This window comes from Scyliorhinus torazame, chromosome 4, assembly GCF_047496885.1.
Source record: "Scyliorhinus torazame isolate Kashiwa2021f chromosome 4, sScyTor2.1, whole genome shotgun sequence".
NCBI lineage: Eukaryota > Metazoa > Chordata > Chondrichthyes > Carcharhiniformes > Scyliorhinidae > Scyliorhinus > Scyliorhinus torazame.
In genome coordinates this window covers 200071729-200098068 of record NC_092710.1, presented here as the reverse complement: position 1 = coordinate 200098068, position 26340 = coordinate 200071729, and the positions used below count along the sequence as shown (strand labels likewise).

General features: G+C 43.6%; 2 protein-coding genes across 8 annotated transcripts in view; one reads left to right on the top strand and one right to left on the bottom strand.

The window, feature by feature from the left end:
* LOC140410690 (intersectin-2-like) overlaps positions 1-6384 on the top strand; it is a 377319-nt gene extending 370935 nt beyond the window's left edge. For all 3 annotated transcript variants that reach the window (XM_072499106.1, XM_072499104.1, XM_072499105.1), the window contains one exon: positions 1910-6384. In XM_072499106.1, the coding sequence (XP_072355207.1) occupies positions 1910-2067 (158 nt within the window). In that variant the 3' untranslated portion in view covers positions 2068-6384. The remainder of the gene's footprint in view (positions 1-1909) is intronic.
* fam228a (family with sequence similarity 228 member A) overlaps positions 1-26340 on the bottom strand; it is a 76459-nt gene that overhangs the window by 14722 nt on the left and 35397 nt on the right. For 2 of the 5 annotated variants that reach the window (XM_072499108.1, XM_072499109.1), the window contains exons 6-7: positions 23644-23731; positions 19955-20099 (exon numbers count right to left, since the gene is read on the bottom strand). In XM_072499108.1, coding sequence (XP_072355209.1) covers positions 19955-20099; positions 23644-23731 — 233 coding nt within the window. Of the gene's footprint in view, positions 1-9423; positions 10146-10274; positions 10524-17137; positions 17702-19954; positions 20100-23643; positions 23732-26340 lie in introns of those variants that run through there. The other 3 variants (XM_072499110.1, XM_072499111.1, XM_072499113.1) reach the window with 3 other exon arrangements.

Sequence of the window (26340 nt, the reverse complement as noted above, 5' to 3'; positions counted from 1 at the left end):
TGAAGGTCATTGTATGATGCTACCTTGTGGGAAAATTAGAAGTGGAGAAATAATGACTCTCCCCACTTTATTCACAGCATAAAACCCATCTGGGGCGTGATTTACCGACTTGGTGACGCGACAAGGCCGTCAAGTCTCGCAAGAGGCCTCTTGGGAGATTCGCGATGCTTGAGATGTCTCGCAAGATTCAACTGGACCTCGCGAAATATTGCGATCTGGATCTCGCCTTCGCTGGGCGAGATCCACATCAGCATATTTAAATGAGCCATTAGGGTCATTTAAATATGTCTGTGCCAAATTCTCTTGCGCCCAGGAATTTACAGTCCCCAGCTAGGCCTTTACAAACATGGACCAAGTGTAGCGGCACCTGGGTGGTTTCCCAAGCTATTGGATATTCCTAGGTGGTCGGGGACAGGACAGACTGGCACCCTGGCTCTCCCTCTGGTATCTGCGTACCTTGGCACCCAGCCTGGCACCTTGGGAAAAGCCATCCTGACTGCCAGGGTGCTAATGTAGCAGTGCTGGGATGCCCTGGTGGCTCTGCTAAGGATCGAGGCCTAAGTGGGGGGATGCCATGTCCATGAAAGGGGGGTTATGAAAGGTGGGGGCGTCATAAAGGTTGGGGTGTTAAAGGTGGGGGTCCTGAAAAGGGAGGGTGCTGGGGAGACTCAAAAGAAGAGGGCCTCAACAATCTCATAGCGGGGTGTCCTCACTTATGGGGAGCTCATGTGTGCAGGGGGTGATATTGTCCGCGGTTAGGGTGACCCCTCAAGCTCACTTAGAGATCGGGACCCCCTTTCAAAATGGCGGCCGGATCCCTGAGGAGCTGGTCTGGCCGGCGAGTTCAGCTTCCCAGTGTTGAAAACATTTCTAAGTGTGGGCTTGACCGGGAAACTCCCAAACCAGAAAATGACTGTGTTTGAATAGCGGCGTGGGTCTCACCCAAAATGCCGGTGAGGAACACCCCGCTAAACCTGCTCAAAATGACACTTAGAAAGTTTTTGCTTGAATTCCACCCCTCATTCCTCCCTCTCTACAGTTCCGAAGAAGAGTCATATTAGACTCGAAACGTTAACTTTGTTTCTCTGTCCACAGATGTTGCCAGATTTGTTGAGTTTCTCCAGCACTTTGTTTTTACTTATAGTCTTGGGTAAGGCAGTTTAGAGCTTCAATTGCTGAACAGTGTGAAGAAGGAACTGCCTTCAAAGGCACATTTCAGTGTTCCTCTAAAGATGCAATGGGGAAGAGATAGGATTGCTTAAAGGTTTTGATCACAGGTTTGCGCACTTTTAAGCTGGTATTACCCCACCTTTTTACTTTGTGGTCTTCCTGGCAATATTTATTTTTGTATTTTTCCATTGCAAATGAGTCTTGCAAATATCATTTTTTGATTCAACCAATGTGGATCTTAGTTAAATTTTGTAAAACATTGTTATCTGCTATATCTTTGTGCTTTATGTTACCTGCTATTAACTGCTTGTCAATATACGTTCAGTACATGGACGATACATCAGAAAATTACAAACAAATGTGAGTGCAAGCTCTCTGACTGCTTGCTTAGTAAATAGCCTCCCCATCCTAGATGTTAGACACAGGCACTTGGATGATTCTTGATTTTATTCCAGTTTGGTGCTGAGCTAAGGTACTGTTAGGTGTTTTATGGTTGGTCTCTGTCTCAGGGCTGTGGTAGGGGAAAACTGTTCTTCATCAATATTGAGTAGCATCTGCATGTATGGAACTAGGCCTTTCCTCGTCCAGTAAATTGAATGAAATAGCAGAGCCCTTTTGGCACCAGCAGATTTAATGCCGTAACACGAGGCCGCACAGAAGAATAGTGGGGAATGGAGGGGAGAGAAACAGTAAAATTAAATGATCTCTCAGCAATAACATCTTATAATGTTTTGGCCAGATTTTCTAGGTCGGACAGAGGTTCCAGTAGCAACAATCAAAAAAGAACAAGAAGGCAAAGGAGCGACTACAAAGCGCCTTCTTTTACATGAAGTCCCGACTGGGGAGGTATGGGTTCGTCTTGATCTTCAGCTGTATGAACAGAAGACCTTACTTTGAATTTCAGTCTTCAAAATTGTGTGGATTTTGAATGCTCAGTGACTAAAATAATGGCAATCATTTATGGATAACAATTATAGAAATATTTTTTCTAGGAATGTGGAGTAAGTCTAACAAATGAAACCTCACAACCAACGTACACTGTGATGTTCAGTAATGGTTGTAGCTAAACAGGTGCCAGTTTTGTTGTTGTAAAATCGCAAATATTTTGCCCTTTTTTTTCCCACATTCTGCCCATTTTCCTCAAATAGTGTAAACTTCCATCGGTGATCAATGAGGAACTTTAAATACAACTTTCAGCAGTGTAGACAATGAAGGAGCAAAATTATTTCTCCCACTTGAAGGTAGCCAAACTGGTTGAGAATTACTCAAAACAAACTGCACAATGACTTCACTGCTGATTTGTCATTAAACATAATGCAATGAGGGACTAATAACCTATGCAAAGTCCAAGAAGTCGAGCAACAATTGAGCCTTTGTAAATCTGAAAACAAACAACTTTTGAATTAACTGGAAATTTCTCTGTAATTGCAAAAACTGTGCTTCTGGAAGCATTTTTTGAAGTAACTGAACAGAATTTGGACATACTTTCAAGTGAACAGCTGGAGTGAAAAATTGGCATCATGCAGTTAATGGAAGCTAAGGGTGGTGTACACTGGGTCATAATATCTCAGGATATTTGGTGTAATTTTGAGCTGTTTTATAACAGCTTAAATCAAATGAAAGATCCACAGCTACTGAATTTAAAAAATCACTTTTGTAGAATTTTCTTTGTTGCACTGAATAAAAACAAATACAAATTGTTTTTTGTACATTATAAAAGCAGTGCATTCAGAAATCTTTACCTGGGATGAAGTTTTTGTCTAGTTAACATTACATAATGCAACATTCCTCGTCTTAGTTCAGGTAGTTTGTATAATGAAATCTTACTGTTTGAAAAATTATTTCTTTTTATCTAGTCATATGTCAAAATATTTGTCCATCTCCAGATTTTGGAAGCACACAAATTAATGGTTTTGTAACTTTCAGTAAATTTTCTATACATTGGTGGAAGTAGTTTTACACTTAGTGGTATTACCTTGAAATTTCAGATTTTGTAAGTAAAATATTTTATCAGATCAGACCAAATTTGATGACTAGTTTCTCAGGTGCCAGTTCCTTTATTAGATGTTTATATTACATATTTAAAATCTTGGTTAGATTTTTTTAATGATGTGTATTTTGTACTTGTACATCATTTAACTGGTGTAGCTTTACCAGCAGAAAACCTGTTTGGACTGAGTGAGAGAGAATGGTTATAGAGAGGTGATAAAACGCAGAAATGACTTGTTAGGTTTCTTTCTCTTGTCATATTTACTTGAGAAACCACGGATCAGTTTAGTCCAGATTTCAGGGAAGCTGTCTTAAACATGTTCTAAAAATGGTTGCTGTAAATGTAAAATAAATTACAAAGTGTTGGAAATGGTCAGCAGGTTGGACAGAACATGAAAGTGAAAGACAGATTAATGGTTCAGGTATTTATGAAGGGTTACATCCAAAATATTGACTCTCAGAGATGCAAAACTAGTCAATCAGCAATTACTATTATTTGGTTTTATTTAATGTACTGCCAACATTTCTTTGACTAGATAGAAGACATGCACTAAAATGTATGCAGGCAAATTATTTACCAGTATCTATCTCATTTCTTCTGGCAATATTTTTAACCAATGTTTTTTGGAGAATCTGCAATTAGTTAAATTGTCAGTTTTCTACATATGCATATGTAGTGGTTAATATGCTTTCTGCTGACTCTGTTCCTGCAGGCGTGCAGTGGGCTTTCAAACAGTTCATATTGCCTTAATTTCAAGTGTATAAGCAACATTTATTTTGAACTTACTGCCACACCTTGGGTTTCCTGCTTGAACATTAACATTTTATTGAAAAAACAATCTACTTAACTTTGAAATAGTGCAAGTATTGGGCCTTTAATGTATTTATAATACAGCATAGACTGTTCATCACTGTGCATGTGCTGTTAAATGATACCAGGAAAACATTTTTTTTAAAAAATCACTTTCTGGTATTCATTACTGAAGAGACAAGTTGAAACTTTCCTCACATTTTTACTCTGGGAAGATGCAGCTAAGTTTAGTGGAAGTGGACAATAAGGCTACATACATATACATATGTGTGTGTAGTCAATAACATAACCCTTACAATACAGAACTACTGCAACATTAATAGATGGGAGCTCTTGGTGCTGTGGAGTCCATTATTCATCTTCCAGCTAGGCAAACAAGCTTTCACGTGCACACTTTTAACTTCCAACATCTGGTTTAATAAATGAAAACCACAACAGAAACAGAAAATGCTGGAGTACTCAGCAAGTCTGACAGCACCTTGGAAAGAGAAAGAATTTCATGTTGATGACCCTTGATCAGAACAATAATGGAAAGGCGCCGTAAGTGAAATATTTTCCTTCCATTTAGTTGTGAGATCTACAAAATACATTCAGAATAATGGCTAAGTTACCTCTGCAAGCTCAAGTGATATCTATTACTTTAACTCAAGTTCAAATTGATTTAAAAGCAATCATTGATACTAGATGGGAAAGATAATGATCAGAGCTATGCACATAGTTCATGTAAGGAAGAATCATATATAATGCATTACCTGAATAGGTTTCCAGTAAACCCACAATAAAATCTTTTAAGTAAACCAGATATGCACCTGAAATTTTCACAGGGGTTCTGTCACATCCGCTGGAACCAACACAAAATCAGCAGAAGCCTACTTTTTGGGAGATTCAACTAAATTACAGCGTGAGATTTGGAGAATCCCATGGAAATGTTGTCCTATATCCTGCCAATGAGTCTCAAAAGTGTCCTTCCTGCATCCTCTTTCCCTGCCTAAAAGTATTGCTGTACAGTTCAAGAGTCCCAGCAATTCTGATAGCTCATACAACTGACCACTCTGTGTGCGAGAACTCAATTGAGCACTGTGATTAGAGAAGGGATTTTGGTGAACAAGAGCCGAGTTGCATGCTTGCACATTTTTCACAAGGCATCTAATGGACAGTAACCAACAGTAAAAACTTGACAATTTAACTCCATATGTCCTCTCCCAACATGCGATGTTGAGCTATGATTATATAGCCAGCACAGTACTGTATTGTTAGTCAGTGTGGCTCAAAGCCACACCAAACCTTCACCTTTACTTCGGCAAAACCTGTGTTTACCTTCAGAGATGGTGGGTGGACAGCTATATTGTTTATCATTCTATTGTTTACTAAAAATTATTCTTTGCAATGAAGAGTTAGAACTCGTAACTGATGTATCCATTCATTTTTACACTTCTAATTTACTGGCCAAGCAGGAACTTGAAATGAAAGGTGGCAGAGTTCAGGATTCAATTAAGGCTCTTGTGAACTTCTGGTAACAGGTTTCCTGATTACTTCTATGCTTAGATTTGTGGAGAAATCCCTTAAGCACCTCAGCAATATCTGGCTGCTGCAATGTCTGAAAACTACTTTAGCTATTGTAAGAAAAAATGCCCTCTGTAATCCAGTAAAAAGTGAAAAAATGCCCTGCGTGAGGATTCTGATCATTCTTCAAAAATGATTAATTTCAAACAAAGATGCTAAATTGTATAACTATATAAATACCATGATTTATTGTTGACTTTTTTCCAATTATCTTGAAAGCAATCATTGTACAGTTGACCAAGCTGCTAGGAAATTGGCATTGACTGCCATACCATGCCACAATATGGCATATTTATTGGTCATTTAAAATGTTTGCATCTGACCTTTAAATTTGAATGTATGAAAACCCAAAATAGCTGCAAGCTCTGCAGTGTTAGTTTTCTAGAGTGCAAAAATGTACATTATAAATGAGGGAACAGGGAATGTCTATTTTGCCAAATATTTTTCCTACCTACAGGAGCAATAGCTGTAAACGGTTTTGAAAACACACTGTGAGGTATTAAACCTCTTTGATAATTCAGTCAAACCACTGTCAAACTGTTACGAGTATTGAAAACAAGCATGTTAAATAGGGTTTAAAGGAGGAATGCAACTGGAAGTTATATAGTTTAATATTTAAAGTCTTCGCATGTATGTTCTTTTTTTTCTTTGCATTAAATCATGTAAAACCTTTTTTAAAATCTGTTTTTATGCCACTGCCCTTTCTATGCAGTCTGCTGTAGAGAATCTCTTTGCACTACTGTGGTATGTCTCAGTTGCTTAATATTTTGTAGACTGAATTCTGTTGTATAGTATGCAGTTTGATAACAATTCTCAAAAATACATTGTCAATAAAATTGACACTTAAGTTACTGGATGGTATTCGTGTCCATATTTTGCTTTGCGTAAATAATAGCAATAAAGTTCAACTTCTGAACAGAAGTTGGTTAATACAATACCCACTCCAGAACTTGTATGGATAATCTAGGTTGATTCTCCATTGCAGTACTGTGAGAGTTCTACATTGTTGGAGGTATGATTGGTCTAAATTAAATGATAAAGCAAGCTTGCTTCAGTGGTTCAGCTGCATATTCTAATGACAGTAGATGTGGATGCCTAGCATCTATTCATACTGCCAACTTTGATTTTATGCAAATCTGGCCTTTGAAGCACACAGCAATGTAATTTGGCCCATGGAAATTCTTTCATGCAATGGGAATAATTTTAACCTAACCCAGCCAGTAAAAAAACAGCAGTAACCAAATCAAGCACCTGTATACAAAATTATGAAGGTATACAAAATTATGAAGGGCATAGACAGAGTGGATAGTCAGAGGCTTTTCCCCAGGGTAGAGGGGTCAATTACTAGGGGGCATAGGTTTAAGGTGAGAGGGGCAAGGTTTAGAGTAGATGTACGAGGCCAGTTTTTTACGCAGAGGGTAGTGGGTGCCTGGAACTCACTACCGGAGGAGGTAGTGGAAGCAGGGACGATGGGGACATTCAAGGGGCATCTTGACAAATATATGAATAGGATGGGAATAGAAGGATACGGACCCAGGAAGTGTAGAAGATTGTAGTTTAGTCGGGCAGTATGGTCGGCACGGGCTTGGAGGGCCGAAGGGCCTGTTCCTGTGCTGTACATTTCTTTGTTCTTTGTTGTTGTTTGTTTGTTTTACACTCTCCAATTCTGCCTTCCATTGAACTCAAATGGAATTTTATGTCAAGATCAGGAAACAAGATTGTAAACATTAAAAAGAAGCAAATGTTTTGATAGCGGTATTAAATAATAAATACCACTCAAATTCTACCCCGGATCCTGGAATATTCTCAACTAAATGCCAAAAATCTAGAATTGCAAGTGCTTCACGAGAGAAAACAAAATCAAGCCCTACTAATACTTTTTAAACATTAAAGATATATTTTTTTAAAAAATAAATTTAGAGTACCCAATTCTTTTTTCCAATTAAGGGGCAATTTAGCGTGTTCAATCCACCTACCCTGCACATCTTTTGGTTGTGGGGGTGAAACCCATGCAAACATGGGCAGCACGGTAGCATTGTGGATAGCACAATTGCTTCACAGCTCCAGGGTCCCAGGTTCGATTCCGGCTTGGGTCACTGTCTGTGCGGAGCCTGCACATCATCCCTATGTGTGCGTGGGTTTCCTCCGGGTGCTCCGGTTTCCTCCCACAGTCCAAAGATGTGCAGGTTAGGTGGATTGGCCATGATAAATTGCCCTTAGTGTCCAAAATTGCCCTTGGTGTTGGGTGGGGTTATTGGGTTATGGGGATAGGGTGGAGGTGTTGACCTTGGATAGGGTGCTCTTTCCAAGAGCCGGTGCAGACTCGACGGGCCGAATGGCCTCCTTCTGCACTGTAAATTCTATGATAATCTATGATAACATGGGGGGAATGTGCAAACTCCACATGGACAGTGACCCAGAGCAGGGATCGAACCTGGGACCTCGGCGCCGTGAGACTACAGTGCTACCACTGCACCACCGTGCTGCCCAAAGATATTTTCTTGAGTTCAATATCATTGGCCAACTCTAAATCAGATCTCCATTGTCTACAATTGGTGTTTTTTCCCTGCTTAAAAATCTAGGTTAATGAGAGCAGTTGCAAAAGACAATGCTTACTCTGTGAACTAGAATACATCAAATGCCACCATGTTATTCTCCCAGTTTTGAAAAGCAGACTCAATAATAACATTATTAAACAGAGGATTAACTTTGCATCAACAATCTGAATTATCGCCATTTCTTTGATGGTTTTCTCTGAACATAGGGGATAGATTTCCTTGCTATTTCCGGGACACTTTATGCAGATGGTTTTGGAACGTTTTTGGGAAGAGGTTATTTCTGCTTACCGAAGGATCTGCTGCCCAAGTTACCTCGCGTTTCTGCAACTCTCTTATGATCCATCAGACCTTACAATATAGGAACTGAATTAGGCCATTTGGCCCATCGCGTCTGCTCCGCCATTCATGGCTGATATGTATCTCATCCCCATTCTCCTGCCTTCTCCAAATAACCTCTGATCCCCTTATTAATCAGAACCTATCTACCTCTGTCTTAAAGACATTCAGTGACTTGGCCTCCACAGCCTTCTGCGGCAATGTGTTCCACAGATTCACCACCCTTTGGCTGAAAAAATTCCTCACCTCAGTTTTAAAGGATCGTTCCTTCAGTCTGAGGTTGTGCCCTCGGGTTCTAGTTTCTCCTACTAGTGGAAACATCCTCTCCACATTCACTCTATCTAGGCCCCTCAGTATTCTGTAACTTTCATGAGATCCCCCTTTATTCTTCTAAACTCCATCGTGTACAGACCCAGAGTCCTCAACCGCTCCTCATATGACAAGTCTTTCATTCTGAGGATTATTCTTGTGCACCTCCTCTGGACCCTTCAAAGGCCAGCACATCCTTTCTTATATATGGCCTTTGAAGTCCCCCATGTTTATTGTAATATTGCCTTTCTCATATGCCTTTTCTATGTCCTGATTTATTTTCTGCCTCACGTCCTGACTCTGCTAGGAGGCCTGTACATAACTCCCATCAGGGTCTTTTTTCCTTTGCGATTCCTCAACTCTATCCACACACATTCTACACCTTCTGACCCTATATTCGCTTTTTTTTAAAAATCTTTTTATTGGCATTTTTAACATTATATACATTGCCATTTGTTTTTGTTTACTGTACAGTACAAAAGGTTTTGTCTTAAGTTTATCTATTTACAATTTGCCGTTGTCTGACTCGGCGTACAATCCTCCTCTCAACCCCCCCTCCCGATGCCTCCCTGCTTGTTCTGGGGGGCCCTCCTCCTCATTTCCCCCTATATCGCTTCTTGCTATCGATTTAAGTTAATTCCCTACAATGCAACCCCACCCCCCCTACCCATCCTTTCAAGAGGGCACATATCCTTGGATATTTAGATCCCAGCCCTGATCCCCTGCTGCCACTTCTCTGTGATGCAAACATCATACCCACCAATTTCAATGTGTGCAACAAGCTCATTTACCTTGTTTTGTATACTGTGCGCATTTAGGTATAACACTCAGTCCTGTGTTGACCCCTCCCTTCTCTGCTGTACCTGAAGTTACATTCCTGCCACTTTCTATACTCTCTGCTCTATTACGTATTCTGGAAACTTTACTAATTTCTCTTGAGCCCTTGGCTCCTTTAACTTGTTTAAAGTCCTCATCATTAACCTGCACTCTCACCTTCTCCTTTAACTTTGGTCTTCCAATTTTCCATACAACTGAACCCTCCCCTCACTATTTAGTTTAAAGCCCTATCTACAGCCCTAATTATGCGGTTCACCAGAACTCTCACAGGGTCACCACAGGCCTCACCTTAATATGCCAAAAGTTATAGCTGACAGAAAATTATTTGTTCAAAATATTCTCTCTACCCCAGATGTACTTGCACTACATTTGTAAATAGAAATAGCTGAAATCCATGAAAAAGTAGAAGAGAATGTTGTTTCAAGTCTTCAGAAGGCCACAGATGCTGCCTGACCCAAGCATTTCCAGCTTTTACTGTGGTTTGTAATTCCCAGCCCAGCATCTTGGGCATTTTGCTTTTCCATTTTAGCAAACATTAATGCAGTGTAAATTGCTGTTTGGTCAATTCTTCGCTAAGTAAAGAAGAACAGAAATGTCTTTAATTTTGTGTAATATATATTACTTCGCCTATAGATTCTGACAATCTCTGCTCTTTACATGTAAAAGCTTCTAATTCAGCAGTCATTAAACAATAATAGTCATTGCATTTCATAAGTAACATTTTATTACTAATTGGATTTAGAGATAGCTGGTAGCAAGAAGGCCTAGGACAACTTTCAGGAACTGGCAAATCTTTGGACGTGCATAGATCTGGGATGTCTGCTTCTCCCTGCGGTGGTAGGTAACTAGAATACCCAGTCAGTCTCAAAAAAGCTCCTTACAAATCTGTATCTTCCCAGTAAAATAGATGATGAAGTCACATGTGTTTAGTTTTCCACGTGAAGCGTTTCCTTGTATAAATAAAATACAATTAATGTAAAGAAAATCAAACATACAAGTTCAATACTAAACTGGTTAATCAAACATGCACACAAAATCTAAGTACTCTAGATGCCAGAAATTAAAAAGCAAAATGTTGTAAACACATAGGCTGGACAGCATCTGTAGAGAGAGATGTTAACATTACATCATTCAGTTTTCATAAAATTAAATAAATTCCTAATCTGCAGCTCTGAACTTCACAATGGCAACAACGTTAATTTATACAGGGCACGATTCTCCAGCCTCATTATGCTCTTGCTCAAGCGTAATGAGGCCGGTGAATAGAGGGAGGCCAAAATCGAGATCTGCGTCAGGCGCCAGTTTGCGATGCAACCAGCCCGCTCCCATAGGCAAAATTGGGATCTCGCCGTAGCGTGGCGAGAAACGAATTATCACCACTTAAGCCCCATTTCCACACAATCAACGAGAGCGACTCCATATTCAACGTCCTCCCATCATTCAGTGGCATCCCCAGCAAGTGGTCACGCTGGTTCCGATTAGTACTCCTTTTGAAAAACGCGAACCTGGAGGTAGGGCTTCTGTGGGGAGCTGAGGTGAGTAGCCATTTCTGCTCACAGGCAAAGAACCAGAGGGTGTTGGGCTTGCCACCCCAGTGCTTGGTGGGGGATAGGGGACCCTCCACAGGGGGAGGGGGGAAATCATTCCTGGCACCATCATGCTAGCCCCTGGATCATATGTAACAGTTCCGGGGACAACCCCTGTCCCTGCCCGTCTGTCCCAATGTCCACCCACATCTCCCACCGACTGCCGAGGCTTCTGGCTGTGCGGCTGAAGGCTATTGCTAGTAGGGAATTGGCCATCGTGGTTAAGTGAGCATTTCACACAACCCAAGTGGATTACCGTAGCATGTGGGAGTCATTGCCTAGCATCCCAAGCACACCCTGATGCCTGGACACGGTGCCTGAACACTGAAGGATGCAAAACCACTCATACAACATCCAAACACCCAGGAGATGGGACACAGCTCCAGGGACATGTCCACAGGTGGAGGGTGGATACCACAGGGAGGGGGGGGGGGGGGCGATGAATGGAGAGATGGGCAAAGAGTCCAGGGGTCAACCTGCATTGCGGAAGGGATCATAATGGTTGTGCGAAAAGTTGTTTAATGTATTGTAGAAACCTGACGCCTGATGGTGCCCCCCCCCCCCCCCCCCCCCAACTACCTACCTCTCACATATCCTCCCTCGGTGCCCTCTGTGATCCTCAACGTGCTTTGCCCTTCTACTTCGACCACTACGTCTTGGTGGTTCCCCAGAATGCACATTTGAGGTGGAGGCAGCCAGCTGCTTACCTCTTCCAGGTCCTTCGAAGCCCCTGGCAGGCGTCCTCTGCGGCCAGAGGACCCCGGCTCACTTGTTGGCAACACATGCACAGCCATGCTGCCCTGTCCGCTGTGCTGGCTGCGAGACGCAGCCTCATCAGCGGGTTGGTACTCTGGGGAGCTGGTGCCACCATCCCCAGTCCATGGGACGAGTCCGGCTTGGCATCCAGCGCTCCCTCCTCCCGATCGGTGCCCATAGGGCCCTGGGGTTCACCTTAGGTTGATGGGGTAGCTGGTTCGAGCCCCAGCTGCCCCCGCATCATCGCTCTGTCAGCCCTGGCACTTCCCCATGGTCTGCACCATTGCGTCGACGTCCTCGGCGATGCTCATCAGCGACTGGGCCATACTCTGCAGTGCTTCGGCAATGCCCACCTGAGAGTGGGACATGTCCTGCAGAACCTCATCAACGTCGGCCTGGTGCTGGGTGACATCCCCCAGTGAATCGGGCATTCTGCCGAGACCCTTGGCCATGTCCATCAGCGACTGCACAACGCCTTGGACACCTTCACTCATCGTGCCAACGTTGTGCACCAGGCTCTCCCCACTGTGGTCGCCACGCTAGCAGTGTTGGCTTCAGTGCCACTCATTGCTAGGGCCATCTCGTGCGCCCGTAGCCTCAGGGACTCCTCCAAGCGGCTATCGATCTGCTGGAGTGGTGCTGACACCTCCCTCAGAACGTCCAGGTTGGTCCCTATTTAACTAACGCTCAATTGAAATTACTGAATCGGCATCCACCACCCTTTCAGTTAGCACATTTCAGATCACAGTTAGTCTGTAAAAAAAAAAAAATGTTTCCTCATCTTTGCTGATTATTTTTCCAATAATCTTAAATCTATGACCTCTGGTACTGATCTTTCTGCCACTGCAAAGGTTCTTCTTATTTCCTCTATCAAATTCCCCCTGATCTTCTCTGCTCCAAGAACAACCTCAGCTTCTCTAGTTTCACCACATAACTGAAATTCCTTAACCTTGGTACCATTCTAGAAGATCTCTGCTGCACCCTCCCCAAGGTCTTGACATGCTGCCAAAGGCTTGTGCCAAAATTAAATATAATACTCCGCTGAGCTCTAATCGGTATTTTGTAGCATAAATCCTGCCACCTTCAAAGATTTGTGTACAAACCCCAGATGCCTGTTCCTGCACCTCCATTAAAGCTGTACCATTTTGGTTCAAACTATCTAAATATATTACTTGACAACACTTCGTTAAATTTAATTTGTCGCAGTCTGTCCATTGACCAGTTTCATTCTGAAGTCTGTTACTATCCTCTTCACGGTTTACCATATTTACAAGTTGTGTCATTTATAATCATTGAAATCACACCCAAATGTTCATTAATATAGAATCCCTACAATGCAGGAGGCCAACCGACCCATCAAGTCTGCATCGACCCTCTGAAAGAGCACCCCACCCAGGCCCAGTCAGACACTTTGGCAGAAACAGAGGATCACCAGAGCTTTCCACACAGCAAGTGATCATCACTCTCCTGCGTTGTATATTGACCGCCGGACAGTGCTGACACAGGCCCATCACCCTGGAGTGATGTTACACAGACCTTATGAGGGTGGAACACTGGGAATGGGACTAGGGGCAGAATGGGGAAGGAAGGCGAGGGGTAGTGGGGAAGGAAGGTGAGGGGAGGGGGAAGTGAGCTGACGGACAAAGCCTCGTCTTATGAAAAGCAGGTAAGGATGGTCCTGCAGACACGCCGGACCCTTCCGCCGATCCTTTTCCATCCTCCAGGTCCTCTTGCGGCCCCTCCCCGGGGTTGTCCTCCAGCAATCCCTCCACTTCTCCTCAGACGAGGCCACACGAGTTAAACATTCAGGGAGAGGAACTCCTTCCATTTAATGAAGGACACTCCCTGATGCCCCGGTGTGCGCAAGGTGACGTGTGCCATCAATTACCCGCTGGACATGGGGCACCTCGGCGATAGCGGAGAATCCTGCAGCCCAGGCATCTTAATGGGCTTAGTCCAGCTCAAAGTTCATATAGTCTTCTGCCCAAGCATACAGGGAATCCATGACCTCACGGATACACTTGCGGACTTTAGGTTGGGAAATGCTGCACAAGTCCCTGCTCGAGCCCCGGAACAAATTGGTGGCGGAAAAGCTCAGGGCTGCAGTGACCTTGACGACCACCTGGAGCGGGTGTCCTCCTCCTCCACGGGGTGCTACGTCTGCAACGGTGTGACACAGGTGCCACATTCCTGGTTGAGACAGAGTCTCTTGCGGCACATGCTGTCCGTCATCTACTCGAATGACCAACGACACCTGTACATCTTGGGCAGTCGATGGTGTCCCTCTCTGGTTCCTCCTCGGCATGATGGGTGGCTAGGTCTTCAGGGTGTGCTCCCTGCACATAGGGTGCCACTTCCAGTCTGCATCGATGCTGCTGCCTTCTCCGGCTTCTGTCGCCTAGGCTGCTTTGAGCATCACAAGGGATCGATAACACCAGCCATTCTGGTCTCTGTAAAGAATTGGAGATGGTGAGTGACCAACAATCAGTTAGCACTTCCACCCCAGGATCCTCAAATTCCCAAGCCTCCCCCTCCCTTGCGTGTCCTGCCTTCTCTGAGTGCCATTCAGCGAGCCAGTTGTGCTGGAGAATCTCACTCTGCACTCTCCCTCCAGGAACCCCTAGACCCCAGACCCCAGCCGGAAACATTAGGGAGACCGTGCTCAGGTGCCTTCGCCTGACCATACACTCACCCTTTGGTCGCAAGGATATCCCCAATGCGAAAGCCCAACTCGAGTGTTTGATTGTTGGCTGCTGCCTCAATGGTGCTGACGCTTCTAGAGTTCAGACATCAAGGTCTGATAGAATTTGATGCAATAATCATCGTCTGAGACATTCCCACGGGAATGAGTGTACTATTTATTTGGCAAATACGGTCAACATTAATAAAGGTTCGAAAACCAATTAAGTAACATTCTGCATATCACACTAACCATTGAACAACAAGGAAACATCACCATTCCATATTGGTACCAATAGCTATATCAGCTCATTTTCACAAAAAAAAACAGTATCACCCTTGCAGGTTTCTCAACAGAAATGGGAGGATAAAACTGAGAATGTTGTGGAGGAGAATGCTGAGACCCAGGCTATTAGAATAGATGGCATTGAGGTACGTAGGGAAGAGGTGTTGGCAATTCTGGACAGGCTGAAAATAGATAAGTCCCCGGGGCCTGATGGGATTTATCCTAGGATTCTCTGGGAGGCCAGGGAAGAGATTGCTGGACCTTTGGCTTTGATTTTTATGTCATCATTGGCTACAGGAATAGTGCCAGAGGACTGGAGGATAGCAAATGTGGTCCCTTTGTTCAAAAAGGGGAGCAGAGACAACCCCGGCAACTATAGACCGGTGAGCCTCACGTCTGTAGTGGGTAAAGTCTTGGAGGGGATTATAAGAGACAAGATTTATAATCATCTAGATAGGAATAATATGATCAGGGATAGTCAGCATGGCTTTGTGAAGGGTAGGTCATGCCTCACAAACCTTATCGAGTTCTTTGAGAAGGTGACTGAACAGGTAGACGAGGGTAGAGCAGTTGATGTGGTGTATATGGATTTCAGTAAAGCGTTTGATAAGGTTCCCCACGGTAGGCTATTGCAGAAAATACGGAGGCTGGGGATTGAGGGAGATTTAGAGATGTGGATCAGAAATTGGCTAGCTGGAAGAAGACAGAGGGTGGTGGTTGATGGGAAATGTTCAGAATGGAGTTCAGTTACAAGTGGTGTACCACAAGGATCTGTTCTGGGGCCGTTGCTGTTTGTCATTTTTATCAATGACCTAGAGGAAGGCGCAGAGGGGTGGGTGAGTAAATTTGCAGACGACACTAAAGTCGGTGGTGTTGTCGACAGTGTGGAAGGATGTAGCAGGTTACAGAGGGATATAGATAAGCTGCAGAGCTGGGCTGAGAGGTGGCAAATGGAGTTTAATGTAGAGAAGTGTGAGGTGATTCACTTTGGAAGGAATAATGAATGCGGAATATTTGGCTAATGGTAAAGTTCTTGGAAGTGTGGATGAGCAGAGGGATCTAGTTGTCCATGTACATAGATCCCTGAAAGTTGCCACCCAGGTTGATAGGGTTGTGAAGAAGGCCTATGGAGTGTTGGCCTTTATTGGTAGAGGGATTGAGTTCCGGAGTCAGGAGGTCATGTTGCAGCTGTAAAAAACTCTGGTGCGGCCGCATTTGGAGTATTGCGTACAGTTCTGGTCACCGCATTATCGAAAGGACGTGGAGGCTTTGGAGCGGGTGCAGAGGAGATTTACCAGGATGTTGCCTGGTATGGAGGGAAAATCTTATGAGGAAAGGCTGATGGACTTGAGGTTGTTTTCGTTGGAGAGAAGAAGGTTAAGAGGAGACTTAATAGAGGCATACAAAATGATCAGGGGGTTAGATAGGGTGGACAGTAAGAGCCTTCTCCCGCGGATGGAAATGGCTGGCACGAGGGGACATAGCTTTAAATTGAGGGGTAATAGATATAGGACAGAGGTCAGAGGTAGGTTCTTTACACAAATAGTAGTGAGGCCGTGGAATGCCCTACCTGCAACAGTAGTGAACTCGCCAACATTGAGGGCATTTAAAAGTTTATTGGATAAACATATGGATGAGAATGGCATAGTGTAGGTGAGATGGTTTTTGTTTCGTGGGCCGAAGGGCCTGTACTGCGCTGTATCGTTCTATGTTCTAATGTTTTTTATCATATCCAGAACTTTGTCATAGAAATGATCTGTTCATCAATGCATTACTTGTTGGTTGTTTCACGTATCAGTGCCATTCTCTATCCATGACCCACAGCTGTGCAGGCCCTCCATATGGCCCAATCTCACCGGAACCAAATCTTGGCATCTACATATTCCATTTGCGTTCAAGGTGCAGTTGAACATGCTTGATTTCCAGCGTGCTTGGCCAGCAGTTGCATGCTAGTTACATGCAGCACACATCACACGAGCAACAAAAACATTAGCAATCTACAAAAGCATTTCTTCAACATCTTCATCAGGTTGCTTGTTTGGATCAATATCGCATACCAGGTCCCACAGCGTCATCTTGCTTCAAACCTGATTGCCTTCTGGACTCGTATGTCCCCCTGAGCCCGGTGTTCCTGGTATCTTACAAAGAAATTGTCCTTCTTTCAGGCTACAGAAAAAGGAAGAAACAGCAACAGCAGCTCCAGGCATTTGCAGCCACAAGCAGCATCAAGCAGCAATACAGCCTGCAGCACTAGTTGAGAATATTTTGTTTATTAAATATGTACCTTTATACAAAAAAATGAAAACAAACCACTGAATAGTCCACATTTCACCTTAATCAGCAAGGAATAGGCACCATGCCAGACACAACCTTTTCACTGCAGAATATTGGTACAAATACAAAGTTACAACAGTGAATGTATACAATAATACCCAACACACTTTAAACATTAAACAGGCAACAGTACAATAAAATAGCCAGCAATCTGCAAAAGCATTTCTTCAACACTTTCAAGTTACACATTCAGAGCAATCGGCCCCTCTCTCCCCCTCCCACAGCTCCCAGCAGTAGACTCTCAAACAGTGGAAAGTCACACCAGAAAGTTGCACCGATGCAGAGCATGCCAGAAGAGAGAACGAACACCCCTTCCCCTTTTCCAGCGCTGGTAGATCATCATACATCCTCCCTTTTCTCGCTCCAAGACACAGAAGCAAAAGAGGCGGCAGCAAACAAACATGGTTTCCAGGCATTTGCAGCCACAAGCAGCAGCAAACTCAACCTGCAGCACCACTTGAGAATATTGTGTTTATTAAATGGTCAACTGTAACAAAGATTTGAAAATCAACGATATAACATTCCACATATCACACTAACCATTAAATAACAAGGAAACGCCATCATTCCACATTGGTACCAATACAAAGCTATATCAGCTCATTTTCACAAAAAAACACACAGTATCACCCTTGCAGGTTTCTCAACAGAACGGGAGGATAAAACTGAGAATTTTTAAAAATCATATCCAGAACTTGTCATAGAAATGATATGTTCATCAATGCGTTACTTGTTGGTTGTTTCACGTATCAGTGCCATTCTCTATCCATGACCCACAGCTGAGCAGGCCCTCCATACGGTCCAATCTCACCGGAACCAAATCCTGGCATCCACATATTCCACTGGCGCTCAAGGTGCAGTTGAACATCCTAGACTTCCAGCGTGCTTGACCAGCGGTTGCGTGCTAGTTACGTGCAGCACTCATCATACCAGCAACACAAGCGTCAGCAATCTACAAAAGCATTTCTCCAACGGTGGCCCATTTCGAACAATGTTGCGCACAAGGATCCACAGCATCTTCTTGCTTCAAGGCGAACTCATATGTCCCCCAGAGATGCTTTAAAGGCCTCAGACCAAAAGCTCCCCCCCCCCGCCGGCCCAGGTGCGACTCCTTATTGGAACGCTTGAGCCACCCCCCCCCCCCCCAACCAAGCCCCAATCCCCGAGGGGTCGTCTACCCAGGCCCCAGCACTTGGTAGCATCTCCAGTACCTTTAAGCTGGATGCCTGAAAATGGAAATGACTACTCATCTCCTCAGATCCCCTCAGTTGCCATTGTGCCAACTTCACATTTTTAAAAAATACTAAACGACGCCCGCGTGAGTTCTTGCTGGGAAGCAGTTAAGTCCCGGGAGGCCGTTATATTCGACTTCAGTCTCTCTAGGAGATGGAAGTTGGTGCTATTGGGGTTAGTGATATGCTCGCCATACTTGGGCAAAATCCAGAACTCACCATCGGGAGGCTGCTGGTTAGATAGCAAACTGATTCCTCCTCCCCCCCCCCCCCCCCCCAGCGTTCACGCGCTGTTCCAGACGGCAGCGACCAGGTGTGGACGGCGCTGGGGGGAACCTGCCGTTTTGGCCTGGCCGCTCAGCCCATCCGCGCCTGAGAATAGCGGGGGTGCCGGAGAATCGCCATTTTGGGTGTCTCCGGCGATTCTCCGGCCTGCGGAACTCGACCGGGCCGTTCCCACCGCTTGGGAGAATCGAGGGAGGGCATCGGACCGGCGTCCCGGGAAATTTTGGCGGCCCAGGCGATTCTCCCAACCGGCGCGGGAGTGGAGAATCTCACCCTTGGTTTGCTGGATGGCTCAACGTAAAACAACCCTGTTACATGGCCAAGACTGGAGTTGTTCAAATTACTTTAATTATAGTTTTTGGACTATGTTTTGAGTTGCGATTTAATTTTAGAAGAGAAATCCAGACATCAGGCCAGCAGAAGTTTTGGATCAGCTCAAGGCTATGGAGGATGAAAGATGGGAAGCTGGCCAGAGGAATGTGGATTCTATAACATCGACTTGTAAGTTTCTGCCAGCGGTCTTCACTAGATAATTACTTGAAAAGATATTGCACGCATGACAGCTGGTCTGCAAGCAGCAAAGTCCTTGCGACACGAGCTGGTTGGTATTGATTGACAGTTTGTCCAAACATCTTTTTACATATTGACTTTGAGCACAAATTTAGTTTTGAGGCATTTAATAATTACATTCTGCAATTAGCCAATTAATCCACTAGTTGTAAAACGGTTTACTAATTTCTGTATCTACTGTCTTCCATGAAGCTTGCATTGTTACTTCAAGTGCCCAAGTACATATATTTAGTTGCAAAGCACATGCCAGAACATTAACTGTGACATTATTGAAATGCTTATTGAAATGCTTTTTGTAAGAAAATGTGGAAACTTGTGACTACAAATAATATTAAGGTTACTAATTTATTAACTACACACCAAATGTAAAATTTTAGACCCACAGTTACAAAATCAGAATTGACTTAATGCATCATTGTTCTGGGTATGATTTAAAGATAAGGTTGATTGTTAAAATAAAGTGTTTGAAATACTTTCCTTCAATGAGGCTTAATTTACAATCCACCATTCAAATAAAATTTCACACTATGTAATTAATTGTCATTGTTTTAATCTTTGTATTCGTGGACACGTTGAAGTTGGGACTATCCAGTCCATGACTTCTGAATAATAAAGGAAGAAATTAAAAGTGAATATGGCAAAGTATTGATTACCTTCTTCTTTGTCGGACTTCACTCTCAATATAGCCTAGTGGAACTCTGAGCCACGTGATGCTGTCAATATTTTCGCGACCCAATGGAACCAGAGGTAGCTGTGACTTTTGGAATTCTTCACTTTCTTTCAATGAATAAACTTTACCTGGGGCAGCATTACAGATGTAAATGTTCAGTAATTAAAATAATGACACTGAATAAAATGTTCAATTAACTGTTGAATACATGCGTCCAAACATTTGTCATATTAATGTTTATTTTTAGTCCTGACTGTTCATCCATGATTTTAGACACAGCACCAGGAATGTTCCTAGAATGTCCTGTATCAATATCACACTTAAATGTTGTTACTCAATCTTTCCCTCACGTTTTTCGATCCCGGCCCGGGGTCACTGTCCGTGTGGAGTTTGCACATTCTCCCCGTGCCGGCGTGGATCTCACCCCGACAACCCAAAGATCTGCAGGATAGGTGGATTGGCCATGCTAAATTGCCCTTTAATTGGATAATAAAAGAATTGGGCACTTTAAACTTTAAAAAAAAATCTTTCCCTCCAATTTGTCCAGACTAAGGCCCCTTTCATCTCTCTGTAGTTTGCTCTTTTTCAATCAACTTTAGTTTTGACATTGTTTTCTGGCATGTTCTGTAGACTGGCCGATATGAATGAAGCACTACAGAACATCTAGTTTAAATAATTTATTATGAAACAACTGCGTGGTAAAGATAACTGGAATAAATAAGTAACAAACTACTAACACTACCTAACTATTATAGAGCTACTGCAAAATAAATCTGTCCACCAACACGACTTACTCCCACCTGCCTGGAGGCACAGAGCCACATGGTGAACTTACACTGCCTCCTGCTGGTCGGAGGTTGTGTGTAATATTATATACAGAGCTGCTTTATGCATATCATCACATCCCTTTTCCTTTGGAAAATGTAATTATTTAGATTGATTCGATCATTTTTACAATTTAATATACTATGCTTAACTAAATCTTGAAAGTATTTACAGTCTGTCACAGATTCAGTCTTTTGAGTTTGCGTCTTAGCCTTGCTGATCTTCTAAGTGGCTGCTGAACCTGTGAAGTTACTTCATCTTCCTTTGTAGTTGTTGATGCCGTTTGTTGTTCATTCATGTATTGTGGTGTCTTTATCTTGTTGTTGTTGTTCCGTATGCTGCACTGTATGTTCTTTAGCTGTTTTAGGACTGTTGCATGCTTCTTCTGGTGCTTGCATTACAATGCTTGGAGACTTTTCATAGATTCATCGTCCAGCCTCTGTGAATTTGGTCTTTTTGGACTTGTGGGAGGAAACCGGAGGAGACCCACGCAGACACGGGGAGAACGTGCAGACTCCACACAGTCAATGACCCAAGCCAGTAATCGAACCTGGGACCCTGGCGCTGTGAAGCAACATTGCTAACCACTGTGCTACCATGCATTAGGTGAACTGGACATTCTGAATTCCTTCTGTGTACCCGAACAGGCGCCGGAGTGTGGTGACTAGGGGATTTTCACAGTAACTTCATTGCAGCGTTAATGTATGCCTACTTGTGACACTAATAAAGATTATAAAGTCCATATTATAAAGTCCATTTTGCTCTTTCCTGAAGCCACATTGTTGATAGTAAGGGTTTAGTTAAGCTTCTCCTCAGTGATGATTCCCTCGATATATGTGATGGAGAGTGTGGTAATGGTGGTGCCTAAAGGCCAGGAGATATGGAATGGCTTTATCATGTCTGAGATGATCATTGTCTGGCACTTGTTCCCCATGATCACCCAGATTCCAAAGCCACAGCCATTCTTTTAGAGGGTGGATATCAAATAAGTGTTCTTTTCCCAAGGCTAACATTATTTCTGAAAATAGTCAATTTTTTTGTGGAATGAGATCCCTACAACATCCACTTAACTGAGATCAGAATGAGGAAAAAGTTTTATTCTTTTTTAGCACAAGTCCCAGAATTCCTCACAAATAGTCAAGCTGAACTAATTAATAGTAGGTATCCAGCTGGCTCTTCCACTTTCTCGATATCTTTCTGAATTATGTTTCTCATTATTTCTCCAGCAATTAAACCTAATCTCCACTAAGATGACTTCATACGTGGACAATGCAAAATACTTTTTCCTAACCAACTGTAATTTAGTGCCATTGTTGTTGGTAATTTGTGCTTGGTCTAAACGGATTCTCTCTGGTGTTAGGTACATGTGGAAAATGAATGAAATAGATCAAAATATACAGAGGGACAGAGAGTCAGATTTGCAGCCCTCATCACTCCACCAACATTAACTCAGATATAAACAGGAATATATAAAAATATCTGTAAGATTCTGAAGAGGCGTGACAGAGCAGACAGAGGGTATTTTCCCAGTTGGGAAATCCACCTGGTTTGTTAATCTTTAGAATTCTCCACTCCATCACTGCGTATATTTAAAGTTAATTGAGACAGATTTATGGTCACTCGTAATCAAAGGAGCGGGCAAGGAACCAGAGGTGAGGTAGAAATACACAGCAGGATTGAGGGAGCATAAGGTCTATCCTGCATCTTTTTTCTTATATTCTTTATGTAAAAAAATATTTAAAGACTCCTCCTTGAAGCATAATCAAAAAAAATATATTAGTGCAGAGCTACGAGAGGATATTAGGGCAAGTACCCAAAAGTGTGATCAGAGGTAGGTTTTCAAGAAGATTCTTAAAGTAGAGAAAGGCAGTGGAAAGATTTAGAAAGAGGATTTCAAAGCTTAGAGCTGTCAATATTGGGGCAAAAGGAGTTGATTATGCACAAGAGCCAGACTTGCAGGAATACATACTTAGGGATTAGAACAGTGTGCCACCACCTGTATTTTCCTTTTCTGTACAGGACAGATGGTTTATCTGGTCATCAACTTTCCAAAAAACCAATGTCCCAACTCTCTTCTCTGATTTTAACTTCCTACAGGTCCAACTAGTGGAGGGAGGTTGGGGGGGGGGGGGGGGGGCAGATGCCAGGGGATCCATGTTGATGGTGACTCACCTTGGCTGCCCTGAGGAGATTGTGCAGCTTCTTCCTGCACTGCTGCCCGATCCTGGCGGTGCACTCACGGTCTCTGCCACTTGAACCCAGGCCCAGTTGACGCTGGCGGGCGGTAGCCTCCTTCCCACCCAGGGAGCAGGATGGCCCGCCGCCTCTCCACAGCATCCAGCAGTGTCGCCAGCTCTGCATCTGTGAATCTCGTGGTCGCCCTCCGGGGTGGCATTTTCTTGGCTGGAATGAGAGCGTGTGAGGAGTGGAGTGCTTACATGCAGCTCCAGCTTGTCAGGCTCTCGAGTGCCAATCCCGACCATGGCGAATCATACGCCGGCATGTGTTGGAATAGCACTAGTTCCACATGGCGCCGGTGCTGGTCCATTAACATGTCCTGAATGGCTTCGGGACCGGCGGCGCCATCGGGACCCTAGAACACCTGCGATTCAGTCCCGGCGTCAGCACTTAGTCTCTGAAATAGAGAATCCCACCCAAGGAATCAACGTTAAAATATTAAATTTGTCTAGCTTTGTACATGAAGACTGAAGCATACTTTAGTCACAAGACTATCCAAACAGCGTAAAATGAAGCTCTTCCCTACAAACTAACTAAATGGTCTGATTTTTCCACCTGGAAAACTAGTCCAATGAACTCAAATCCAATCTTTAAATTAACTTCACAAACCTTTTTGACATTGTAATATTGCATTGTCTTCGACAGTCTTGTTTCTACTCTGCAACAGCAGAGGATCATTGAGAGTTGAAGTCCTTGTCTGTGGGAAGAATAAATCTTATAGAACTGCCATCAAAATGAATTACAAGAAAATAACACTCAACAAACCTTGGTACTTAAAAATACAGAATACAGAGCGGCAAAAGATTTTTTTCTCTATAACTACTGGGCAATTTTCTCTCAGCAGATTATTCAATTAGAAACCCCCATAATATCCTTATTTGAAAATCTTACTATACTACAGCATGGTAGCACATTGGTTAGCACAATTGCTTCACAGCTCCAGGGTCCCAGGTCCAATTCCGGCTTGGGTCACTGTCTGTGCGGAGTCTGCATATCCTCCCAGTGTGTGCGTGGGTTTCCTCTGGGTGCTCCGGTTTCCTCCCACAGTCCAAAGATGTGCAGGTTAGGTGGAATGGCCATGATAAATTGCCCTTAGTGTCCAAAATTGCCCTTAGTGTTGGGTGGGGTTACTGGGTTATGGGGATAGGGTGGAGGTGTTGACCTTGAGTAGGGTGCTCTTTCCAAGAGCAAGTGCAGACTCAATGGGCCGAATGACCTCCTTCTGCACTGTAAATTCTATGAATTTTAATTTACCACAGAGAGTTGCAAGAGACAATAACATGGAAACGTTCTTCGACCGAAAGGGAGCAAGCTGATGATGGGTTACTTATATAGAATTACAGACAATCTACAGCACAGAAGCAAGACATTTGGCCCAACTAGTCTGCATTGAAATAAAAAACAAACAAAGCTGGGAACATTCAGCAGGTCTGGCAGATTTGTGGCAGTGTGAGGCAGTGTTAACATTTCAGGTCTGCAACCTTTCATCGGAACTGGAAAAAGTTTGAAATATAATCGGCTTCGAATTACATCAAATGGGGAGAGTATAGAAAGAACAAAAGGGAATAAGCCATGAATTGACAAGAATTGGTGGGGCAGAGCCAAATGCAATAATAATGGCACAAGAAAGAAACAAAACAATGTGTATTGAGGTCATGTGACTGGCAGAATAATTAACAGTTGAAATCCAAAAAGAAGAGGAACACCAGGACTAAGACCGAGAAACAGAATCGGGGTATGGGGTGGGTGGGGTGCAACAATTACAGTCTGAAATTGTCAAACTCAATGTTGAGTTCACGGGGTTATAAATTGTATATTTAAAAGATGAGTTGCTGTTCCTTGAGCGTGCAATGGTATTTTTACTCCGAGCACATCTCCTATTCTTAGTCTTTGTGCATACCTTGAGCTGGATTGTACGGTCCCCAACCATGTGTTTCTCAGGATTCCCTACTCCCACCGCTGATCAATATGATTTCCCATTGAAGCCACTCGACGCCACTGGCAAACCTGGGGGTGGGATGCGCTGCCGGCGTGAACAGAGAATCCCAACGGTCAGAGAATTACAGCCTTGTATTTAGAACAAAGAAATGTACAGCACAGGAACAGGCCGTTCGGCCCTCCAAGCCCGTGCCGACCATGCTGTCCGACTAAACTACAATCCTGGGTCCATATCCCTCTATTCCCATCCTATTCATGGATTTGTCAAGATGCCCCTTAAATGTCACTATCGTCCCTGCTTCCACCACCTCCTCCAGTAGCGAGTTCCAGGCACCCACTACCCTCTGTGTAAAAAACTGGCCTCGTACATCTACTCTAAACCTTGTCCCTCTCACCTTAAACCTATGCCCCCTAGTAATTGACCCCTCTACCCTGGGGAAAAGCCTCTGACTATTCACTCTGTCTATGCCCCTCATAATTTTGTAGACCTCTATCAGGTCGCCCCTCAACCTCCGTCGTTCCAGTGAGAACAAACCGAGTTTATTCAACCGCTTCTCATAGCTAATGCCCTCCATACCAGGCAACATTCTGGTAAATCTCTTCTGCACCCTCTCTAAAGCCTCCACATCCTTCTGGTAGTGTGGTGACCAGAATTGAACACTATACTACAAGTGTGGCCTAACTAAGGTTCTATATAGCTGCAACATGACTTGCCAATTCTTATACTCAATGCCCCGGCCAATGAAGGCAAGCATGCCGTATGCCTTCTTGACTACCTTCTCCACCTGTGTTGCCCCTTTCAGTGACCTGTGGACCTGTACTCCTAGATTTCTCTGACTTTCAATACTCTTGAGGGTTCTACCATTCACTGTATTTTCCCTACCTGCATTAGACCTTCCAAAATGCATTACCTCACATTTGTCCGGATTAAACTCCATCTGCCATCTCTCCGCCCAAGTCTCCAAATAATCTAAATCCTGCTGTATCCTCTGACAGTCCTCATCGCTATCTGCAATTCCACCAACCTTTGTGTCGTCTGCAAACTTACTAATCAGATCAGTTACATTTTCCTCCAAATCATTTATATATACTACAAACAGCAACGGTCTCAGCACTGATCCCTGCGGAACACCACGAGTCACAGCCCTCCAATTAGAAAAGCATCCTTCCATTGCTACTCTCTGCCTTCTATGACCTAGCCAGTTCGGTATCCACCTTGCCAGCTCACCCTTGATCCCGTGAGACTTCACCTTTTGTACTAGTCTACCATGAGGGACCTTGTCAAAGGCCTTACTGAAGTCCATATAGACAACATCCAGTGCCCTACCTGCATCAATCATCTTTGTGACCTCCTCGAAAAACTCGATC